The sequence below is a fragment of the Macaca thibetana genome, chromosome 6, assembly GCF_024542745.1.
Source record: "Macaca thibetana thibetana isolate TM-01 chromosome 6, ASM2454274v1, whole genome shotgun sequence".
Taxonomy (NCBI): Eukaryota; Metazoa; Chordata; class Mammalia; order Primates; family Cercopithecidae; genus Macaca; species Macaca thibetana.
This window is the reverse complement of record NC_065583.1, coordinates 118,968,428-118,988,989: the sequence shown is the minus strand read 5'-3', so window position 1 is coordinate 118,988,989 and position 20,562 is coordinate 118,968,428. Positions and strand designations below refer to the sequence as shown.

Here is a 20,562-nt window from a genome sequence, read left to right as displayed (position 1 = left end):
CTTCCAAAAGTTTTTCTCTGATTCCATTAACTTTCTATTTGAAGTATCTGATGGCATTAACTATGAAGTATCTGACATTATTTAACTATGAGATACTTTTTGCTGACAGAGTATGAAGAGATATGGTTTCATGTTTTTATATGGACAAGAAAACTTAGTATTAAAGATGAATGAAATTAACTTAGAAGAATTTAAAATTATAAAAGAAAATTCAAGCTTCACAGAGTGATATGCAAATGCACCCTCTGCAATTGCACCTGTTAAACTGTAATTTTCAGATAGTTTTTGTAAAATAACACCTAACTTTGAAATAAATGCTTCTCTACCAGATTTGTGTATTCTCTCTGGTTTCCATTCTGATTTTCAGTGACATCTTTACAGCTCTCATGGTGGATGGTAAATTTTAACAGGTATTTTGAACAAGTTATACATACATCGTTTTTTTAGTTTTCCACAGAATGTACACTTTCCTTTTTGTATCTCTTGTCGCTATCAAAAGGGGTTAATGCAAAATATAAGTATTAGCAAACAATGAAATAGTTGTAGACTTCTACCATGCAATAAAGGGGAAAACCACTGTAGCAAGAGTCTTCAGACTTTTCTCTATGTGCTGTACCAAAAGATGCCTCATCTGCATTTCTCAAATATATTTCATGCACATATAATCTATAACTTCCCACATTTCTCACCAACTCTGCCAACTGGTAGTCCACTGGCTTCTCATACTTCACAGGCCACACAACTGATTACTACACCAAGTGGCTGGCTGGAGTAACAGTACTGAATACTTTCCTGACCAGCACCCAAACCCAAAAGTCAGCTATCTCTTGCTGCTCATGTATGCATGTTTCATAAGTGAGTGCCCCCCAGCTGTCCTTGAATAGAAGGTGTTATACTGAGCCTGGAAAAGGTCAGGAAAAAGAAAAGAATGATTACTCATCATCTTTTAGATTTAACCACATCCTAAAGTAAGATGTTTCTCAAATACTACTAGATGAGACCATGGTGGAAGCTGGAAGTAAAAAGTGGAAGTTTATCAAATCTGTTCTGACTTGACTTAATGTACATAATAACATTTCGGTATAAAATAAAAATTCTGGGGCAAATGCTAAATATATCATAACACAACAAACTGTTTCCTTTAGTTAATGCTATATGTGGCCTAATTATAGGCACATGAAATACACCATAACACAAACTGTTTCCTTTATTTAATGCTCTATGTGGCCTAATTATAGGCCACATGGAAGGTTTTGCACTGTCTCATAAGAGTAACATGGTGTTATGATGAATTGTAAGTAGGAGAATATGTTCAGAATTGCATTTTTCAAAGCATTTTGGCTGCTGTGTAGAGACTGGGCTGAAAGCAGTAAAAGTATATGTAATACTGCTTTTGATTAATAGTGGCAGCAGTGGTGTCAACCATTTATGATGTGCCAGGTCTTATGCTAATCATGTTGTGCATATTATCTCAATTAATCCTCAAAACAAACTTGTTAGGTAGGTACTGTTGTTCCCATTGCATAGCTAAGGCAACTGAGAATTAGAAAGGTTAGGTAAATTGTTCAAGGTCACAAAGCTGGTAAGTGGTAAAGCCAGGAAGAACTCAAATATAATTCTTATTTGTTTCTAACCTAATTCTTCAAAATAGTCTTCCACTTTTTGTATTTATTTTCCCATTAGACTATTTTGAGAGTAGCAACTATGTTTTAAAATAACACCTAAAGACACACTCTAGCACTTAAAAGTCCTCTGCATCCAAAAGAAGTTCAATGTTTGTTAATTTAACAATAAGTACATATTTATATTAAAGTAGCTTGGAAATGTTTATTTCACAACATTTGGTAGGTTTGATGTTTTGTATTTATTTGAAAATAATAATGCCAGATTAAAAAAATGCTACAATTTGGGATTTTCATTAATTTTAATGAAACTTCTACATCATTAATCTAAAAAAGGAGGTTTTAACTGCATTTCACTTAAAAAGAAAAATGATTATACAAGTATAATAAACTTACTATCTCCCTTCAACAGGTTCAATGTCAAGGGTGTTAATTCCACCGCCGTGGATTCTTTCAACATCTCTGTCTTTATTTAATTCCAGTCCCAAAACTCTTTAAATTAAAAGGGGGAGAAAGAAATTAACAAGTAATTTAACATTTAAAAATTTCTTATTTAACTAAGATTACTTATAGTACAAAAATCACAAGAAATGTCTAAATCTTCTACCATACATCCTAATGTATTTATAGATTTTTAGAGACCTTGTACAAATGTTTAAAATATCAACAGTAGTAACAATTACATGCAAACTTTTAAAGGTATTTAGAGACTGAAATTTGTATTAAAAAACTTAAATTCTGATAAATGTAGCTGAGGACATCTAATGGACAAAAACAAAAATTACAGGATTTAAAAAAAATTCCTCGAAGTGTTTCTTAAAGATGGACAGAAATAAAAAATGAGTATGGGCTGGGTGCAGTGGCTCATGCCTGTAATCCTAGCGCTTTGTGAGGCTGAGGTGAGAAGACTGCCTGAGACCAGGAGTTGGAAAGCATCCCCAGCAACATAGCGAGACCCCATCTCTACAAAAAAATAAAATACAAATAAGCTGGGCATGGTGGTGGGCTCCTACACAGGAGACTGAGGCAGGAAGATTGCTTGAGCCCAGGAGTTCAAGGATGCAGTGAGCCACGATCAATTCATTGCACTCCAGCCTGGGTGACAGAGTGAGATCCTGTCTTGAAAGAAAAGAGACTATGTTCAACTTAACACTTACATGTATTTAAATAAAGCCAATTAAATATCAATACAAATAATTAACAAGTACTCTCACAAACTAAGACAAATGACATTTCTGATATTTTATAACTGTAAACCATCATTATCCTGGTGAGCATATTATTAAGATTAAATGAGTTTGTATATAAAAAGTGCTAATTACAACACCGAGTACATTGTAAGTCTAGTGAATATTAACTATTTGAATCTGTCTTAATCTGTTTGATGTTATTAGCATCTACACTAATTTAACCAGAATGAGTTCTAAATTCATTAATTAAAATAATGCTAGTTTAAATATCAAATTATAAAATTTTTGCCTATAAAATTGTCAGTTTTTTTAAAAGATAACAATACACAATGCTGGAAAGGCATAAACTGATACTTTCATTCATTGACAGTAGTACAAGTAATTATAAGCATTTTGGAAATTATTTTAGCAGTATAAAGTACCTGATTTGAAGATATACATGGCCCTTTGTCTTCTAGACATTACATATAGTACGACAATGACAAGCAGGCCAGGTGCAGTGGCTCACGCCTGTAATCCTAGCACTCTGGGAGGCCAAGGTGGGTGGATCACCTGAGGTCAGGAGTTCGAGACCAGCCTGGCCAATATGGCGAAACCCCACCTCTACCAAAAATATAAAAATTAGGCTGGGCGCAGTGGCTCACGCCTGTTATCCCAGCACTTTGGGAGGCCGAGGATCACGAGGTACGAGACTGAGACCATCCTGGCCAACAATGGTGAAACCCCATCTCTACTAAAAATACAAAAATTAGCTGGGCGTGGTGGCACGTGCCTGCAATCCCAGCTACTCGGGAGACTGAGGTAGGAGAATCACTTCAACCTGGGAGGCGGAGGTTGCAGTGAGCCGAGATCACACCATTGCACTCCAGCCTGGGGGACAAGAGCGAGACTCCATCTCAAAACAAAAACAGAAACAAAAAAACTCAAAAATCAGCCAGGCCTAGTGGTGCATGCCTGTAATCCCAGAGGCTGAGGCAGGAGAATTGCTTGAATCCAGGAGGCAGAGGTTGCAGTGAGCCGAGGTCACGCCCCTGCACTCCAGCCGGTTAAACCATTCCTGTATCCCTGGTATGAACCCCACTTGATCATGGTGGATTATATTTTTTATATGCTGTTGGATTTGGTTAGCAAGTATTTTGTTGAGAGTTTTTGCATCTATGTTTATCAGGGATGTTCGTCTGCAGTTGTCTTTGTTATGTTCTTTCCTGGTTTTGGTATTAGCATGATATTGGCTTCACAAGATGATTTAGGGAGGAATCCCTCTTTCCTATCTTTTGGAACAGTGTCAATAGGATTGATACCAATTCTTCTTTGAATATCTGATAGAATTCAGCTGTGAGTCTGTACCTAAACTTTTTTGGGTAGCTTTTAAATTACCATTTCAATCTTGTTGCTTGTCGCTGGTCTCTCTAGGGTTTCTATTTTTTCCTGATTTAATCTAGGAGGGTTACATATTTCCAGGAATTTATTCATCTCTTCTAAGTTTTCTAGTTTATGTGCATAAAGATGTTGATAGTAGCCTTGAATGATGTTTTGTATTTCTGTAGTAATGGTTGTAATATCTTCCATTTTGTTTCAAATCGACCTTACTGGATCTTCTCTCTTCTTTCGTTGGTTAATCTTGCTAATGGTTATCAATTTTATTTATCTTTTGAAAGAACTGGCTTTTTGTTGCATTTATCTTTTGTATTTTGTTGTTGCTGTTTCATTGTCATTTATTTCTGCTCTGATCTTGGTTGTTTCTTTTCTTCTGTTGGGTTTGGGTTTGGTTTGCTGTTTCTCTAGTTCCTTGAGGTATGCCCTCAGATTGTCTATTTGTGCTCTTTCAGACTTCTTGAGGTATGCATTTAATGGTATGAACTTTCATCTTAGCACCACTTTTCCTGTATCCCAGAGGTTTTGATAGGTTGTGTCACTATTATCATTCAGTTCAAGGAATTTTTAAATTTCCATTTTGATTTCATTGTTGACCCAATGATCATTCAGGAGCAGGTTATTTAATTTCCATGTATTGCATGGTTTTGAGGGTTCCTTTTGGAGTTGATTTCCAATTTTATTCCACTGTGGTCTGAGGGAGTGCTATAATTTTGATTTTCTTAAATTTGTTGAGACTTGTTTTGGGGTCTATCATATGGTCTATCTCGGAGGATGTTCCAAGTGCTGATGAATAAATGTATATTCTGCAGTTGTTGAGTAGAATGTTCTGTAAATATCTGTTAAATCCATTTGTTCTAGGGTATAGTTTAAGTCCATTGTTTCTTTATTGGCTTCCTGAGTCTTGATGACCTGTCTAGTGCTGTCTAGTGCTGTCAGCAGACTACTGAAGTCCCCCACTATTATTGTGTTGCTGTCTATCTCATTTCTTAGGTCTAGTAGTAATTGTTTTATAAATTTGAAAGCTCCAGTGTTAAGCTGCACATATATTTAGGACTGTGATATTTTCCTCTTGGACTAGTCTTTTTATCACTATGTGATGTCCCTCTTTGTCTTTTTTAACTGTTGATGCTTTAAAGTCTGTTTTGTCTGATATAAGGATAGCTACTCCTGCTCACTTTTGGTGTCCATTTGCATGAAATATCTTTTTCCACCCTTTAAGTTTATGTGAGTCTTTATTTATTAGGTGAGTCTCTTGAAGACAGCAGACACTTGGTTGGTGAATTCTTATCCATTCTGCCATTCTGTATCTTTTTTTTTTAGACTAATGATTACCATTGACTGTATTCCTAATGTTTCCCTATATGTGACATATATTGCCTTTCTTTTTATTTTTATTTCTATTACACTTTTAAGTTCTGGGATACATGTGCAGAATTTGTTACATAGGTATACATATGCCATGGTGGTTTGCTGCACCTATCAACCCATCATCTAGATTGTAAGCCCTTAATGCATTAGGTATTTGTCATAATGCTCTCCCTCCCCTTGCCCTCCAGCCCCTGACAGGCCCCAGTGTGTGATGTTCCCCTCCCTGTGTCCATGTGTTCTCATTGTTCAACTCCCACTTGTAAGTGAGAACATGTGGTCTTTGGTTTTCTGTTCCTGTGTTAGTTTGCTGAGAATGATGGTTTCTGTATCTTTTAAGTGGAGAATTTAGGCCATTTACATTCAACATTAGTACTGAGAAGTGAGGTACTGTTTTATTCATTGTGCTAGTTGTTGCCTGAATACCTTTTTTTAATTGTATGGTTTTATAGTTTGGGTAAAAGAAAGAGAGATCAGCCTTTACTGTGTCTATATAGAAAGAAGTAGACATAAGAGACTCCCATTTTGTTCTGTATTTGAGATGCTTTTAATCTGTAACCCTATCCCCAACCCTGTTTTTGCAAGAGACATGTGCTGTGGTGGCTCAAGGTTTAATGGATTTGGGGCTGTGCAGGGTGTGCTTTGTTAAACAAGTGCCTGAAGGCTTGTTAAAAGTCATCACCATTCTCTTAATCTCAAGTAGCCCCAGGGACACAAACACTGCGGAAGGTCACAGGGACCTCTGCCTAGGAAAGCTAGGTATTGTCCAAGGTTTCTCCCCATGTGATAGTCTGAAATATGGCCTCGTGGGAAGGGAAAGACCTGATTGTCCCCCAGCCTGACACGCGTGAAGGGTCTGTGACTGAGGAGGATTAAATATAAGAGGAAAGAAGGCCTCTTGGCAGTTGAGATAGAGAAAGACATCTGTCTCCTGCCCCTCCCTGGGCAATGGAACATCTTGGTGTAAACCTGATTGTATGTTCTATTTACTGAGATGGGAGAAAACAGCCTTAGGGCTGAAAGTGGGACATGCTAGAAGCAATGCTGCTCTATATGCACTAAAAAGGTTTATGGAGATGTTTACATATGCATATCAAGGCACAGCACTTTTCCTTAAACTTATTCATGTCACAGAGATCTTTATTCATATGTCTTACTGCTGACCTTCTCCTTACCATGATCCTATTATCCTGCCACTTCCCTTTTTCCGAGATGGTAAAAATAATGATCAATAAATACTGAGGGAACTCAGAGACCTGTGCAGGCGCGGGTCCTCTGTATGCTAAGCGCCGGTACCCTGGGCCCACTGTTTCTTTCTCTATACTTTGTGTCTCATTTCTTTTCTCAAGTCTTTCATTCCACCCAACGAGAAACGCCCACAGGTGTGGAGGGGCAGGCCACCCCTTCATTATAGGTCCTGTGAGATTTATGCTTTAAAGAGATTCTATTTTGGTGTATTTTAAAGATTTGTTTCAAGATTTAGAGCTCCTTTTAGCAGTTCTTGTAGTGCTGGCTTCATAGTGGCAAATTCTCTCAGTATTTGTTTGTCTGAAAAAGACTGTATCTTTCCTTCATTCATGAAGTTTAGTTTTGCTGAATACAAAATTCTTGCCTGATAATTGCTTTGTTTAAGGAGGCTAAAGATAGGACCCCAAACCCTTCTAGACTGTAGGATTTCTACTGAGAAATCCGCTGTTAATCTGATAGGTTTTCCTTTATAGGTTATCTGCTGCTTTTGCCTCACAGCTCTTAAACATCCTTTCCTTTGTCTTAACTTTAATAGCCTGAAGACTATATGCTTAGGTGATAATTTTTTTGTGTGATAAATTTCCAAGGTGTTCTTTCAGCTTCTTGTATTTGGATGTCTAGATGTTTAGCAAGGCCAGGGATATTTTCCTTGTTTATTCTCTCAAACATGTTTTCCAAAGTTTCAGATTTCTCTTTTTCCTCAGATAATTGGGAACACCAATTATTTTTAGGTTTGGTTGCTTAACATAATCTCAAACTTCTTGGAGGCTTTGCTCATTAAAAAAAAATTTTTTTTCTTTGTCTTTGTCGGATTGAGTCATTTTAAAGCCTTGTCTTTGAGCCCCAAATGTCTTTATTCTACTTGTTTGGTTCTATTGCTGAGACTTTCCAGGCATTTTGCATTTCTCTAAGTGTGTCCTTTATTTCTAGAAGTTGTGAAAGTGTTTTATCCAAGCTATTTCACTGGAGATTTTTTCATTCATATCTTCTATCTTTTTTAAAAATTTCTTTAAGTTGGACTTAACCCTTCCCTGTTGTCTCCTTGATTAGCTTAATAATCAACCTTCTGAATTATTTTTCTGGCAATTCCAAGATTTATTCTTGGTTTGGAGCCAGTGTTGGTGGGCTTGTGTAATCTTTTGGGGATGTTAAAGAACCTTGTTTTGTCATATTACCAGAATTGTTTTTCTGGTTACTTCTCATTTGGGCAGACTATGTCAGAGGGAAGATCTGGGACTCAAGGGCTGTTCTTCAGATTCTTTTGTCCCACGAGTGCTCCCTTGATTTGGTGCTCTCCTCCTTCTGCTAAGGTTGGGGCTTCCTGAGAGCCAAACTGCAATGATTCTCTTTTGGATCTAGCCAACCAGCAGAGCTACCGTGCTCTGGTTGGTACAGTGCAGTTCCTGCAAAGAGTCCTGTGATGTGATCTGTCTTCAGGTCTCTCAGCCGTGGATACCAGCACCTGCAACCGTAGAGGCAGCAGGGGAGTGAAGTGGACTCTGATGGCCCTTGGTTGTATTTTTGTTAAATGCGCTGGTTTTGTGTTGGTTGGCCTCCAGCCAGGAGGTGGCACTTTCAAGACGGCATCAACTGCAGTAGTATAGAAAGGATACAAGCTTGCCCTAGGGTCAGGTGGTAGGCAGGACCATAGAGCTCCCAGGAGAATATGTCTTTTGTCTTCAGTTACGAGGGAGGTAGAGAAAAACTAGCAGGTGGGAGCAGGGTTAGGCATGTCTGAACTCAGATCTGCTTGGGTGGGGCTTGCTGCTGCTGCTGTGGTAGATGGGGGCATGGCTCCCAGGCTAATGGAGTTATGTTCCCAGGGGGATTATGGCTGCCTCTGCTGTGTCACACAGGTCACCAAGGAAGTTGGGTAAGGCCAGCAGCCAAAGGCCTCACCCAGCTCCCATGCAACCTGCAGCCTGAAGGGCTGGTCTCACTCCCACTGTGCCCCCACAACAGCTCTGAGTTTATTTCCAGCAGGGCTGAGAATTTGCCCCAGGCTTCAAGTCTCCCAGCTGAGAAAGCCAGAGGACTCACAGTTCCTTGGCCGTCCTGCAGTGCCTGCAGCGGCAATCCACCTCCTTCAAAGGGTCCGTGGATCCTCTCAGCTTTCCTGGAATTTTCCTGTGGTAGTTTTTGAAGCAAATGTTCACAATATGCATCTCCACATACTGCTCTGTCCATCCGAGTGGGAGCTGCCCAGTTAGTCCTGCCTCCTATCCACCATTTCCTCTCATTCTCCTCTGTTTTAGTGTCTTAAGATGGCTACATATTCTTTTTGTTCAACGAGTTAATATGTGTGTGTGTGTATTTTTTTTTCTTCTTTTTTTTTTAGGTTGTGAGTTTCTCTGGGTCCCCTAAGTTGTAGAAGTGGTTATTCTCCTTTTCCTGATTTCCAATTTGTAATTTCAATTTTCATTTTATCTTTGATTCTGGAGTTTTCTGAAATGTAATTCTGAATTTCCAAAACATGAGAGGTGGGGGTGATGTTACCATTAATTGATTTATTTCCAGTTTCTATAGCTTACGATCAAAGAAGGTGGCCTGTAAGATAGCTACCTTTTTGAATTTGTTAAAGTTAAAGTTTACTTAATGGCCAAGAACAATTTTGGCAAACGTACCACTGACCTACAAAAAGTATGTACATTTTCCATTTAAGGGATGTAAAGTCATGTATCTACTAAATCTAATTTGTTGTTTATTCATTTCCTCCATATATATGTATATATATATATATATGTCCTTCTTTAAATATTGTCCTTCCTTTATATAATGTCCTTCTTTAAAACGTCTGGTGCTTTTAACCTTAAATATTACCTCATCTAGTATTTGTAGTGATGTCCACATTTTATTTATAGTTGCCTGATCTCTCCTTATTCTTTAACTTTTTAACTATTTAAGAATTTTGTATTTTAAAATATTTTAACTTAATCTATTTATGAGAAACAGCTTTTAGCTTTACTTTGTTTTAAAAACTAATCCGATAATATATGCTTCTTAATGGAAGAAATCAGCCTGTTCACCTTTGCTATGACATCTGATATACTTGGTATTATTCCTTCTTTATTTAATGTCATGGTTTCTTCTTTTACCTTTATTTTTGCTAGTTTAATGCAGTTGCTATTCATTTCCATCTTGTCAATTGAGAAGTGTCTAAAAAAATTTAGCAACCATATTATATATTTCCAGCTTGTTTATTATTATATATTTACATTTAATCATACACATACTGCAAGGTTCACAGGTTTCCTCTCCTCTTCATCTTTTATGTACCTTCAGATTTCATTCAAATACATTTGTTTTTTGATTAACATTCTTTCCTATTTTTTTCCTGAAGGAAAATGGGGTAAAATATTTCTATGAATCTTAGCACAAAGATATTTCTTCTGATAGACTGGTTTGTTTGGATTCCTGGGTTGTAATACTTCTTTTTTTATTTTTAGATAATTTTTAGTTGCTTTTTGAGAGAGTCCTGCTCTGTCACCCAGGCTGGAGTGCGGTGGCACAGTCTTGGTTCACTGCAACCTCCACCAAATGAGCCTCGTGCCTCAGCCACATGAGTAGCTGGGATTACAGGCACCTGCCACTGCACCCGCCAGCACGCCCAGCTAATTTTTGTATTTTTAGTATAGACAGGGTTTTGCCACGTTGCCCAGGCTGGTCTCGAACTCTTGAGTTCAAGTGGTCTGCCTGCCTTGGCCTCCCAAAGTGCTGGGATTACAGGCTTCGATACCCTTTTTTTGTGAGTAGTTATCATTCCAGTGTTTTCTAGTCCCTAGAACTACCGATGAAATGTTTTACCTTTGTGAATGGTAAATTCTTTACCATTGGAAGCTTTTAATAATTTCTTCTTCATTGCTAGATAAGTTATTGGGTATACATACTTTTATGTCTTTTTTATCAATCTTGTCTGGACTTCACGGAGCCCTGTTAGTCTGCGAATCCAGATCTTTTTGCAATTATTTTTCTTAATTACTGTTTGTTTGTTTTGCTCTTCTGGAATTATTATTGCCTGTTAGATCTTTTGAATCTACCCTCCTAATCTCTTATCATTTTCCTTACTAGACTTTTAATTCTTGTTTTATGAGTTGTGATACTGAATTTGATCATTTCATTCATTATTCAATACTTCAGTTCTGGGTCATACTACTGTAAAAACCAAACAAAATGCATAGACAGCTACTTGAGGACTCTGAAAAGTAAATAGTCACAGACAATCACATGACAGAAAGGGCTACGGCTAGACACAGTGGCCTGCAGAAGCCGGAACTCTGAGGGAGGGAAATTGTTTTCTCTGTTCATCACAGCCCCGATTCCAAGAGGGTAGGGGCAATCCCCATTGCTTATTGCCTCTCTCCTCACTTCTGAGCCCAGACTTGGGCTTAAACATGGTAATGTATGGCAGAACAGGGTAAGTGGCCCCTAAAGTTTCTGGCTAGATGGCCAAAACAGGGAGTCCCAGAAAATTGGGAAGTATCCAAGAGATCACAGAGAAGAAGGAGCTCAGGAAAGTGATCCCATAAAGTTGTTTATAAACTCCAGAACTCATCCCTGAGTGAGGCATGCATAGATCTAACCCTGAGTAGTATACAAAAGATTTTAAATATTGAGCTAACCACTCAGGTCACAGTCTGACCACTGAATGGCATACACCTAGGGAAGATATTAAGAGACTTTGAAAACTGAGCTAACATTAAAACTACAGTCCATACAAGTAGGTAGGTTCTTGTAGCCTGAACCTAATCTTGCTAATTAAATGTTACAACAAAAATATCAACATTCTTCATAAGATTAAAACAATACCCAGAGTATTCAAAATGTCCAGGATGCAATCCAAAATTTCCCTGCATATAAAGAACCATGAAAATTTCAACTTGCATGGGAAAAGACAAACAAAAGAAGCCAAAGCTGAGATGACGCAGGTGTTGAGATTATCTGATAAAGACTCAAGGCAACTATTGTAAAATGCTTGAACTTGAGCAACATTGGCATGGTGGTTCGAGTCTGTAATCCCAGCGACTCTTGTGAAGTTGAGGCAAGGGGATCACTTCAGCCTAGGAGTTCAAGACCAGGCTGGGAAAAACAGTGAGGCCCCATTTTTAAAAATAAAAAAAAAAAAAGCTTGAGCAAGTCATTGGGCACACACTTGAAACAGATGTTAAAATAGAAAGTCTCAGCAAAGAAATAGAAGACATAAATAAAAACCAAACGGAAATTTTAGTTTTCAATATAAAATTATTTTAACTTAATGTATTCACTAACAGATTGGAGATGGCAGAGGAAAGAATCTGTGAACTTAAAGACAGATCCATTAAAATTATACAGTCTAACAACATAGAGGAAAAAAGATTGGAGGGAAAAAGAACAGAGCCTTTGGGACCAGAGGAACAATTATAAAATCACTAACATTTATGTCACTGGAGGTCTAAAAGAAGAAGGAGTGTACTGTTGAAAAAATATTGGAAAAAATGGCTGGAAAGTTCCCAAGTTTACGGAAAGATATAAGTCTACAAGTTCAAGAAGCAGAATGAACCCTAACTAGAATAAATCCAAAGAGATCTGCAACCAGACACATCATAAACTGCTGAAAACTAAAGACAAAGCCTTCAAAGCAACCAGAGAAAAATGATAAATTACCTATAGGAAAACAATGATTTGAATGGCTGCAGATTCCTTTTCAGAAACCATTAGACCTACTTTTTTTTTTTCCTCATTCAACTTAGAAGTTTATTTTGCCAAGGCTAAGGACATGCCTGTGACACACACAGCCTCAGGAAGTCCTGACGACATGTATCCAAGATGGTCAGGCTACAGCTCAGTCTTATACATTTTAGGAAGACGTAACACATCAATCAATACATGTAAGATGTACAATGGTTCAGTCAGGAAAGGCAGAACAACTCAAAAACTCAAAGTGGAGGCTTCCAGCTCATAGGTATGTTAGAGTAGGTGGTTAGGCAGATACAGACAGGGCACGAGAGCAACCCACACACACACCCCCACCACCTGTTGCCCCTAGGACTGCCAGGCGACCATGAGGTAAAGATCAGGTGGTTGTTAAACTGCCTCTCTAAAATGATAAGTGGTCACAGCCAGCACCAGGAAGATAGTCTCCTAATAGATAGAAAACACTCGGAGCTGGTGTTATCCACTTCTCAGTAAGATCTCAAACAGGCCCACTCAGAGGCAAAATGGCCTCTTACACGACCTTCCACTGGGAACGCTCGACAGGTAAGAGAAAAATTCCTCAAGTGAACACATGCACAACTTCAGCAAAAACCCCAGGACCATAACAATGTATAAAACCCCAAGTCAAGGGATGAACAGGGCACTTGGATTTTGCAAGTCACCTGCCTGGCCCTTCCAAGTGTACTGCTTCCTTTCACTCCTGCTCTAAAACTTTTAAACAAATTCTCACTCCTGTTCTAAAACTTGCCTCAGTCTCTCCCTCTGCCTTAAACCAACTACTGCCCCTCAGCAAAATTCTTTCCTCCAAAGAGGCAAGAATCAAGTTGTTGCAGACCCATATAGATTCACCACTGCTAACAGGTGGATTCGAAGATTTTCCAATTGGCAACTTGTCAAAAGAGTTTACCTAAAGACCAGAAACCCAGTCGGGCATGGTGGCTCATGCCTGTAATCCCAGCATCTTGGGAGGCTAAGGCAGGCGGATCACTTGAGACCAGGAGTTCAAGACCAGCCTGGCCAACATGGCAAAATACTGTCTCTACTGAAAATACAAAAAGCTGGAGTGAGGCTGGATCATGGTGGATCACACTTGTAATCCCAGTACTCTGGAAGGCTGAGGCAGGTGGAACACTTGAGGTCATAAGTTCAAGACCAGCCTGGCCAACATGGTGAAATCCCATCTCTACTAAAAATACAAAAAAGTAGCCAGGCATAGTGGTGCATGCCTGTAATCCCAGCTACTCAGGCAGCTAAGGCACAAGAATCGTGTGAAGCCCAGAGGCAGAGGCCGCAGTAAGCCGATATCGCACCACTCAATCCAGCCTGGGTGCTCAAAAAATAAAAAATAAAAAATAAACACCTAAAATTCCATATAAGGGAGTGTCTGGGTTAAGATAAGGAGTTGTAGAGACCATGGTTCTTATTAGGCAGATGAAGCCTCCAGGTAGCAGGCTTCAGAAAGAATAGACTGTAAATGTTTCTTATGAGACTTAAAATGATGAAAGACTCAGATAAAAGAAAAGATCAGAATCAAAGAAAAGACCTAGAAAGGGAAAGGCATTCTCTACAGAATGTAGATTCTGCCTATAAGAGACAGTTTTACAGGGCCATTTTAAAATATGTCAAAGGAATATATTTTGGGGCAAAATACTTCAATTTCTCCTGCGGCCTGCTATCTGTCACGTGATGCTTTACTTTAGTCAGGCTGGAATTCAGTGTCTTGTTGCTACAAAAAGTCGTAAGATCTCTGTTTTAATGTTAATGCTGGCCAGTTGTGCCTGAATTCCAAAGGGAGAGTATAATGGGGAATGCCTGATGGCCCCCTCCCCATCATGTCCTGAACTGTGGAATGCTCTTGGCTGAGAGGATGGGTTCATTCAGACAATTAAGAAGCTTGAAGTTTTATTTTTAGTTTACACTTCCATATTTCAGCTATTGTGAATAATGCTGGTATGAACATGGGTGTACAAATTATCTCTTTAAGACCCTGTTTTCAACCATTTTGGGGATACACCCAAAAGTGGCATCACTGCATCATATGGAAATTCTATTTTCAATATTTATAAGGAGCCACCATACTGCTTCCCACTGTAACTGTACCATTCTACCTTCCCACTAACAGTGCACAAGTGTTCCAATTTTTCCCATGTCCTCACCAAAACATATTATTGTTTGATGTGATAGTAGCCATTCTAATGGGTATAAGGTGGTATTTCATTACAGTTTTGATTTGGATTTTCCTAATGATCAGTGATGCTGAGCATCTTTTGGTCTACCTGTTGCCATTTGCATATTTTCTTTGGAGAAATGTTTTTCCAAGTCACCCATTTTCAAATCAAGCTGTTTGTTTTGTTGTTGAGTTGTAGGAATTCTCCATATATGCTTTATATAACCCTTTTCAGATATATAATTTGCAAATACTTTCTCCATTCTGTGGTTGTCTTTTCACCCTATTGACAGTGTCTTTTGATTAACAAAGTTTAAAAATTTTCACATAGTCCTCTACGTTGTTGTTGTTTGTGTCTTTGATGTCATACCCAATAAATAACTGCCGAATAAATCACTGTCATAAAATTTTTTCCTTATTTTCTTCTAAGACTTTTATAGTTTTGGGTCTTACATTTATGTCTTTGATCCATTTTGAGTTAATTTTTGTATATGGTGTTAGTTAAGGGTTCAACCTCATTTTTTACATGTGGATATTCCATTTTCCCAGCAGCATTTGTTGAAAAGACTATCCTTTCTCCATTGAATAGTCCTGGCACTCTTGTTAAAAATCATTTGACCGGCTGGGCGCAGTGGCTCACACCTGTAATCCCAGCACTTTCGGAGGCCGAGGTGGGCAGATCACGAGGTTAAGAGATTGAGAACATCCTGGCCAACATGGTAAAACCCCGTCTTTACCACAAATACAAAAATTAGCCAGGCATGATGGTGGGCGCCTGTAATCCTAGCTACTGGGGAGGCTGAGGTAGAAGAATCGCTTGAACCCAGGAGGTAGAGGCTGCAGTGAGCTGAGATCGTGCCACTGCACACCAGCCTGCGACAGAGTGAGGCTCCATCTCAAAAAAAAAAAAAAAGAAAAAAGAAAAAAAGAGAAAGGAAAAAAATCATTTGACCATATACATGAGGTTTTATTTCTGGGCTCTCTCTTCTATTTCATTGGTCTATATGTCTTCCTTATGCTAGTACAACACTGTTTTGATTACTGTAGTTTTGTAGTAAGTTTTAAAATCAGAAGAGGTGAGTCTTCAAGCTTTGTTCTTCTGTTTCAAGACTGTATTGTATTGACTATTTGAGCTCCCTTCAGATTCCACATGAATTTAAGGATATGCTATTCTATTTCTGTAATCCCAGCACAGTGGGAGGCCAAGGTGGGAGGACTGCTTGAGGCCAGGAGTTCAAGACCAGTCAGAGTAACATGGTGCGACCCTGTCTCTGTAATCTCAGCTACTTGGGAGGCCTAGGAGGGAGGATCCCTTGAGTCCTTGAGATGGAGGCTACAATGGGCTATGATTGCGCCACTATATTCCAGCCTGGATAACAGAGTGAGACCCCATCTCTTTGGGGATAAATTTATTGGTCCACAAATCCGGTTGACATGTGAAAATGCATGTTCCTGTTATAGATTAAAAATGACTTAGGCTCAGTACAATACAGTTCTTCAAACACAAGTCTTGGTTAAGAAACAGAAATTGAAGAGGAATCAAGAAACAGAGACAAGCCAAGTTCTCCCTCAACCGAGCTGCTGGAAAAACACCATCTCCAGATTTTCTTTCAGGTTTGAGAATTTTTCTCCCATTCCACACTTTTATCTTGATACTCATATCACTGTAGCGCAGAAGGGCTCCCCAGCTTCTCTTCCTTGAATCCTCCTCCTCCTCTCCTCCTCTTTCTCTGTCTCCTCAGTTTCGGCAGGGCCCGGCCCAACCTCAGAGAACAGCCAGGCGCTTGCGGTGAAGCCACGGCACGGGCCCGGCCACCTCCTGCCCAGAACCTAAAAGATAAACTGGGCGCGGTGGCTCAAGCCTGTAATCCCAGCACTTTGGGAGGCCGAGACGGGCGGATCACGAGGTCAGGAGATGACCATCCTGGCTAACACGGAAACCCCGTCTCTACTAAAAATACAAAAAACTAGCCGGGCGAGGTGGCGGGCGCGTGTGTAGCTGCGGCCACCCAGGAGGCGGAGCTCCTGAGCCGCATCTGGCCACCTACTCTTTCAAAAAAAAAAAAAAAAAAAAATTGATAAACTATGCACTTCAGAGAGAAGAAAAAGATATAAGAAGGAAATTTCAGACATCAGGAATAAAGAGACAGCAACAGAAATGATAACTATCTGGTTAAATATAATAGGCTATTCTTTTCCTTAAAATATGATTGATGGTTGAAAAAAATTATGTCTGATGGAGTATATAATGTATGTAAATATAAAATATAAGACAACAATAAATATGGTGCGGGGGAAAGGTTGATAAGGTTTCTACATGCCAAATGAAGCAGTAAAACAATGAAATGACCCAAAATAGACAATACAAAGTATGTATTTTATAATTCCTAGAGCAACCACTAAAAAATTATACAAAAAGATATAGTTGAAATCATAGTATATAAAATAGAATACTAAATAATGTTCAAATAGTCAAATGACAGCAGGAAAGGGGAAACATAAACATGGAGCAGCTAGCTTTCTCATAGTGGTGGGACTGGAAAATGCTTTTGGAAAACTGTCAGTTTCTTAAAATGTAAAGGATATATCTAGTAGCTCCACTGTTAGGCATCAACTTAAGAGAAATAAAAGCATATGTTCATGCAATGACTCATACGTGAGTTTTCAGAGCAGCTGTAAATGTATTAGTCCTGAACCGGAAACAACTCAGATGTCCATCGACAAGTGACTAGATAAACTATGGTATATCTGCACAGTGGGATACTCCAGAGCAATAAAAAGGAATTGATACAAGCAATAACATGGAGAAATTTCAAAATAATGTAATTATGCTGAGTGAAAGAAGCCAGACAAAAAAGATTCCATTTATATAAAATTCTAAATATGCAAACCATAGTGACCTAAAGCAGATTAGTGGTTTCTAGAGAAGGAAGAGGGTAAAGCAGAGAAAGAAGGGAAAGAAGGATTATAAAGGACCGTGAAAAAATTTTTAGGGTTATGGATGTTCTCTTGATTATGGTAATGGTTTCAAAAGTAAATATATGTCAAAATTCATCAAATTGTATATTCTCATTTAATGTGCAGTATATCATATGTCAATTATACCTCAATAAAGTTGTAAAACTTTTTTAGAGGGTGTAAATTGTGAACACTGCATATCAGTGTTCATGCTTTTGCCCTTATGTGATGACAAGGAAGAACAGTAGACATCTCCTATGAATAAAATGGAACTATACAGTTGTTCAATTAAGCAAAAACATCACTTAATGATGGAAATATTTTTTTAAAAATTTTAGGCTGCATGGTAGCTCGCACATAAAATCCCTGCACTTTAGGAGGCAAAGGCAGGAGGATCACTTAGCCCAGGCGTTTAAGACCAGAATGGGAAACACAGGGAGACCCCATTTCTACAAAAAATTTAAAAATTAGCTAGGTGTGTGGGCACGTGCCTGTGGTCCCAGCTACTTAGAAGGATGAGATGGGAGGATCGTTTGAGCCTGGAAAGTCGAGGCTGCAGTGAGCTGAAATTGCACCACTGCATTCCAGCCAGGGTGACAGAACAAGACCCTGTCTCAAAAAAAAAAAAAAATTATACTTTGTCTTAAACATATAAGCAATCCTCACTTGGCTCAGTCTGATATGAATTTCAGTTACCACAGTTTGTTAACTGTGAGAAATAGCATAAAAGTTTGCTACTAGCTTTTCAGTCCACAAATAATTACATAAATAACATTTCTGTAATTACACAAATGAATCAAAATTATTGACCAATTTGCAATTTTACTTCTTTCAAAGTCTGTGGGTGATTGGTCACTGTGCATCTGTTATTAAGTTCACACACAGGCTGCAAAGCACGTAGGTTTGTTATTAATATTTCTGTGCCCTTAAGATAAGCCCACGTGGAATTTTACTGATTAAAAGAGGAAATTGGCCAAAAGAATGAAAATGCATTAAAAGAGTGATAATACGGACCGCGGAGCAAGATGGCCGAATAGGAACAGCTCCAGTCTCCAACTCCCAGCGCGAGCGACACAAAAGACCGGTGATTTCTGCATTTTCAACTGAGGTACTGGGTTCATCTCACTAGGGAGTGCTGGACAATCGGTGCTGGTCAGCTGCTGCAGACCGACCAGCGAGAGGTGAAGCAGGGCGAGGCATCGTCTCACCTGGGAAGCGCAAGGGGGAAGGGAATCCCTTTTCCTAGCCAGGGGAACTGAGACACACAACACCTGGAAAATTGGGTAACTCCCACCCCAATACTGCGCTTTAAGCAAACAGGCACACCAGGAGATTATATCCCACACCTGGCCGGGAGAGTCCCACGCCCACAGAGCCTCCCTCATTGCTAGCACAGCAGTCTGTGATCTACCGGCAAGGCAGCAGCGAGGCTGGGGGAGGGGCGCCCGCCATTGCTGAGGCTTAAGTAGGTAAACAAAGCTGCTGGGAAGCTCGAACTGGGTGGAGCTCACAGCAGCTCAAGGAAACCTGCCTGTCTCTGTAGACTCCACCTCTGGGGACAGGGCACAGTAAACAATAACAAACGCAGCAGAAACCTCTGCAGACGCAAACGACTCTGTCTGACAGCTTTGAAGAGAGCAGTGGATCTCCCAACACGGAGGCTGAGATCTGAGAAGGGACAGACTGCCTGCTCAAGTGGGTCCCTGACCCCTGAGTAGCCTAACAGGGAGACATCTTCCACTAGGGGCAGTCTGACACCCCACACCTCACAGGGTGGAGTACCCCCCTGAGAGGAAGCTTCCAAAGCAAGAATCAGACAGGTACACTCGCTGTTCAGCAATATTCTATCTTCTGCAGCCTCTGCTGCTGACACCCAGGCACACAGGGTCTGGAGTGGATCTCAAGCAATCTCCAACAGACCTACAGCTGAGGGTCCTGACTGTTAGAAGGAAAACTATCAAACAGGAAGGACAACTACACCAAAACCCCATCAGTACGTCACCATCATCAAAGACCAGAGGCAGATAAAACCACAAAGATGGGGAAAAAGCAGGGCAGAAAAGCTGGAAATTCAAAAAATCAGAGCGCATCTCCCCCGGCAAAGGAGCGCAGCTCATCGCCAGCAACGGATCAAAGCTGGCCGGAGAATGACTTTGACGAGATGAGAGAAGAAGGCTTCAGTCCATCAAACTTCTCAGAGCTAAAGGAGGAATTACGTACCCAGCGCAAAGAAACTAAAAATCTTGAAAAAAAAGTGGAAGAATTGATGGCTAGAGTAATTAATGCAGAGAAGGTCATAAACAAAATGAAAGAGATGAAAACCATGACACGAGAAATACGTGACAAATGCACGAGCTTCAGTAACCAACTCGATCAACTGGAAGAAAGAGTATCTGCGATGATTGAGGATCAAATGAATGAAATGAAGCGAGAAGAGAAACCAAAAGAAAAAAGAAGAAAAAGAAATTGAACAAAGCCTGCAAGAAGTATGGGATTATGTAAAAAGACCAAATCTACGTCTGATTGGGGTGCCTGAAAGTGAGGGGGAAAATGGAACCAAGTTGGAAAACACTCTTCAGGATATCATCGAGGAGAACTTCCCCAACCTAGTAGGGCAGGCCAACATTCAAATCCAGGAAATACAGAGAACGCCACAAAGATACTCCTTGAGAAGAGCAACTCCAAGACACATAATTGCCAGATTCACCAAAGTTGAAATGAAGGAAAAAATCTTAAGGGCAGCCAGAGAGAAAGGTCAGGTTACCCACAAAGGGAAGCCCATCAGACTAACAGCAGATCTCTCAGCAAAAACTCTCCAAGCCAGAAGAGAGTGGGGGCCAATATTCAACATTCTTAAGGAAAAGAATTTTAAACCCAGAATTTCATATCCAGCCAAACTAAGTTTCATAAGTGAAGGAGAAATAAAATCCTTTACAGATAAGCA

General features: G+C 39.5%; 1 protein-coding gene across 2 annotated transcripts in view; it reads right to left on the bottom strand.

The window, feature by feature from the left end:
- ERCC8 (ERCC excision repair 8, CSA ubiquitin ligase complex subunit) overlaps positions 1-20,562 on the bottom strand; it is an 86,918-nt gene that overhangs the window by 60,641 nt on the left and 5,715 nt on the right. The window contains exon 2 of one of the 2 annotated variants that reach the window (XM_050794380.1): positions 2,019-2,114. The exons of the other annotated variant lie outside the window; for it this stretch is intronic. Within the exon in view, the coding sequence (XP_050650337.1) occupies positions 2,019-2,114 (96 nt within the window). The remainder of the gene's footprint in view (positions 1-2,018; positions 2,115-20,562) is intronic. 2 annotated transcript variants of the gene reach the window in all.